The 3351-nt window shown below is 43.7% G+C and overlaps 1 protein-coding gene across 1 annotated transcript in view; it reads right to left on the bottom strand.

The window, feature by feature from the left end:
• Positions 1–3351, bottom strand: part of pdgfra (platelet-derived growth factor receptor, alpha polypeptide) — a 22218-nt gene that overhangs the window by 14526 nt on the left and 4341 nt on the right. The window contains exons 5-9 of the mRNA XM_032525947.1: positions 3095–3234; positions 1863–2025; positions 1256–1448; positions 522–637; positions 140–436 (exon numbers count right to left, since the gene is read on the bottom strand). Of these exons, the coding sequence (XP_032381838.1) occupies positions 140–436; positions 522–637; positions 1256–1448; positions 1863–2025; positions 3095–3234 (909 nt within the window). The remainder of the gene's footprint in view (positions 1–139; positions 437–521; positions 638–1255; positions 1449–1862; positions 2026–3094; positions 3235–3351) is intronic.

Below are 3351 nucleotides of genomic sequence, written 5' to 3'. Positions count from 1 at the left end.
AGAGGAATACAAATTTGTATGTGAACCCAAACTTTTGACCGGTAGTGTATATTAACTCTAAAAAAGCAACTAAAATATAATTTGACAATTGTATTACTAAGCTCTTCCACACATTTAAATAAAAAACAAACCGGTGTACCTGGCACATAGATGTAGACGCTGCTGTCCTCTGTATCATCAGTGGTATTACGGCTGTAGTAGCATGTGTAGTAGCCGGTGTGCATTGCAGTGGCGCTGTCCACGGTGATGGTGGTGACAAACAGGCCGCTGTTGTCCTCCTGCGTTTGTTCGTGCACATACAGCGGTGTCTTCCAGGCTAGTTTAGCCTCTCCCCGACAGGTCAGGGTGAAAGGAGTGTGGAGGAGCACCACCATCTCCTCTACCTGAGGCAGCAGCACAGGCGCTGAGGAGGGTGGGAACATCATAGCGGTGGCGGCTGAAAGAAAGACATGTTCAGAGCTCAGTCATAGGTCTATCTATCTATCCATCCATCTATCTATCTATCTATCTGTCTAGCTTACCTTTCACTTTGAGGGTAAAGGAGAACTGAGCCGTGCTAGAGCCACTGAGAGCCGTGATGGTATAATTCCCGTTGTCTTTCCACAGAGGCTGCAGTAATGTCAGAATGCTTTGATACCTGTGAGAAAGAAATGATCAAATATTTTTGTCATTTCAAAAGGAGTAGTTGATGATTGACAATTTGACAACATGCTTATCCAAGCTTAGCATAGCATAAAGACTGGAAACAGGGAAACAGCTAGCCAGGCAATGTCCAAGGGTAACAAAAAACATCTACCAGCATCTTATTGATGTTATTTATTTGAAGGTTTTAAAATGATACATTGTGGTTTTTCAGGGGGTTAAATGTCAGACTATTCCTTCAGGAAATTACTGCTCCCGACTCAGAAGTAGTCCAACACATAACTGCCTGTAAAAAAACGATTTGTCATTTTGGTTTTTGTACAGATTTAACAGACAGGATATAGCATGTTAATTACTGAGTTTTTTGGCTATTGTGTTACCTTTTAGACGGAGCTAGCTGTTTCCCCCTGTTTCCAGTCTTTGTGCTAAACTAACCCATCTCCTGGCTCCAACTTCATATTTACCATGCAGACATAAGAGTGGTAACTTCTCATCCAACTCAAGAAAGCAGATAAGCGTATTTCCCAAAATGTCAAATTATTCCTTTAACTACTGTCATAACTGAAACTGAAAAGCCTCACCCATTGTTGTATTAACAAATCTTTATTCTCACCGATTCCCTTCGAGGTGACTAGTTTTGGTGAGGATGTAGTAGTTCTGTGCCACGTCTGTGCCGTCTTTCAGCCATGCCACTTTGGGGGCCGGGTAGGCATCGATGAGGATGGTAAACTCTGTCTCCTCTAAAGGGCTGACAAACTCCGTAGCTTGAATCCCGCTGTGGTCCAGTGCCACAAAGGAATTCTCCTCTGAAGAGATAAACAAAAAATAAGAGAATAATGAGAAGGGAATCGTGGATGAAAATGGATAAAGAAATGAGTAAAAACAGCAGAGCGAAGATTGAGATGAAGGCGGAGTGACGGAGAGATGAAATGAAGGCCCGACACACACATCTGCTGGAGCCATCCCATAAAACACAGCAGCTGATGTTGAAAGCAGAGGTGAAGCTTTACAGTCGGATGGTAGAAAATGATTTCCACACACCACTAAAAAGCACCTTGTGCACACATGTGAAACCCCGACAAATTTAACTGAATGATGATGTGAATATTACGTTTGGATTAAGTGCGTGTAAGTCAGTGGTGTGTGCACATTTGGCTGAAAACTCATTAAAAAATGGATTCCAGTATCAAGGAAATGTGCCTGACCAGACAAAGACTTACCAAAGACAGTGACAGCCACGCTGCTGACTCGGACCTCTCCGCTGGTATGCTGGGTGACGGAGCACTCGTAGATGCCGCTATCCTGAGAGGTGGCTTGTTGGATACTAAGGATATAGAGGACCCGGTCTGGAAAGGTCTGTTTCATCTGAACTGCATCCACAGCCTATTAGAACAAGAGAACAATATGGGTATGAGATCCTACTCAATGGAATGAAAAGAAATCTAGGTAATAAGATATTTGATTTTTATTTTAAACTCTTAGTGGTTTTCCATACAGGTATAATGTATGATCGGTGCGTCCGTCGTGCTGCTGAAGGCTAATGGCTAAAACACTTGCTGGGCCACAGGAGATAAATCAGGATCACAGAGCCTTTTAAAAGCCTGTAATTGCAACTGAGACCAAAACCAGGAGTCAGGACTCCAGCGTTCCTGCGCTCCCCGTCTCTGGAAAAGGGCTTAGAGGAATCCCATGCAGAAAAACAGACGACGTTCTATATAGATTAGGAATATGAATATAATTATAAACAAACGTAAATTGCATATAAAAACTCTTTCGGATCCTTTTAGCCAACACTTCAAAAGCATTAAACGTCCAGCTGGCTGTCATGTGCAGACAGCATCTGTCCTGCATGTTTCAGGGTCTACGGGGTCAAAGGATTTACTATCCTTTTTTTTTTTTTAACTTTGTTTGAACTGCTCCCTCCCCTCGAGCCATTTGTCTTGAACTTCCCGTCAGCGTGTTGCGTACAGGGTTAACTGCGAGCAGGAGCTGCTTGGCTGGCGTCCTCATAATGAAGACGCAACATTCGGTCGCTGCTTTCCGAACACATACTTTGTAACCACTAAGGGCCGTCCTCAGAGCTATATTCCACTCGCCGCTGCAACAGTAAGCTTAAGTCCAAAACCATTATTGGCTAATTCAAGGCTCAGTGCTCTTTGGTAGGAAACAACTTCATCATAACCTTTATTTAAGAATCTCGGAAATCCTTGAGGTCTCCCTCATTTTCAATGATGCCGAGATACAAGACACATAAAACACAAGAGAAGTAAATGATACTCAATGAAAACAATCACACACAGTGTGCTCATGTGAAGTGAAGTGAAATATGACAAGGGGTTGACGGAAATAGAGCAAGAAGGCTGGGAAGTTAAAGCTGATTATGTACGAAACCATAAGGAGACTACATTGAAATTCAAAAGAAAACACAGAAAGGAAAAGGGCCGCATCTTGCCTGTTTTTTAGGATGGAGCCACTGCTGCTGAAATCCCAGTCCAGGCGGAGCGACACACGTGATGTTAAAAGGCTGCCCAGCTCTCAACGTCTCCCCACTGGCTTTTACTTCCACGTCGAAATCCTCTGAGTCCTCAGGGGCTGGAGGGACCACCAGAGAGCAGATATCAGCACCGTCATCTCACAGGGCCCAAGATAGTCACAAGTTGATTAGCATGAGCTCATTCATCACCCCCCCTCCCACACACACACACACAC

Source organism: Etheostoma spectabile, chromosome 9, assembly GCF_008692095.1.
Source record: "Etheostoma spectabile isolate EspeVRDwgs_2016 chromosome 9, UIUC_Espe_1.0, whole genome shotgun sequence".
Classification (NCBI taxonomy): Eukaryota; Metazoa; Chordata; class Actinopteri; order Perciformes; family Percidae; genus Etheostoma; species Etheostoma spectabile.
Note: the sequence above shows the minus strand (reverse complement) of the source record. Positions and strands in the feature narration are given on the sequence as shown.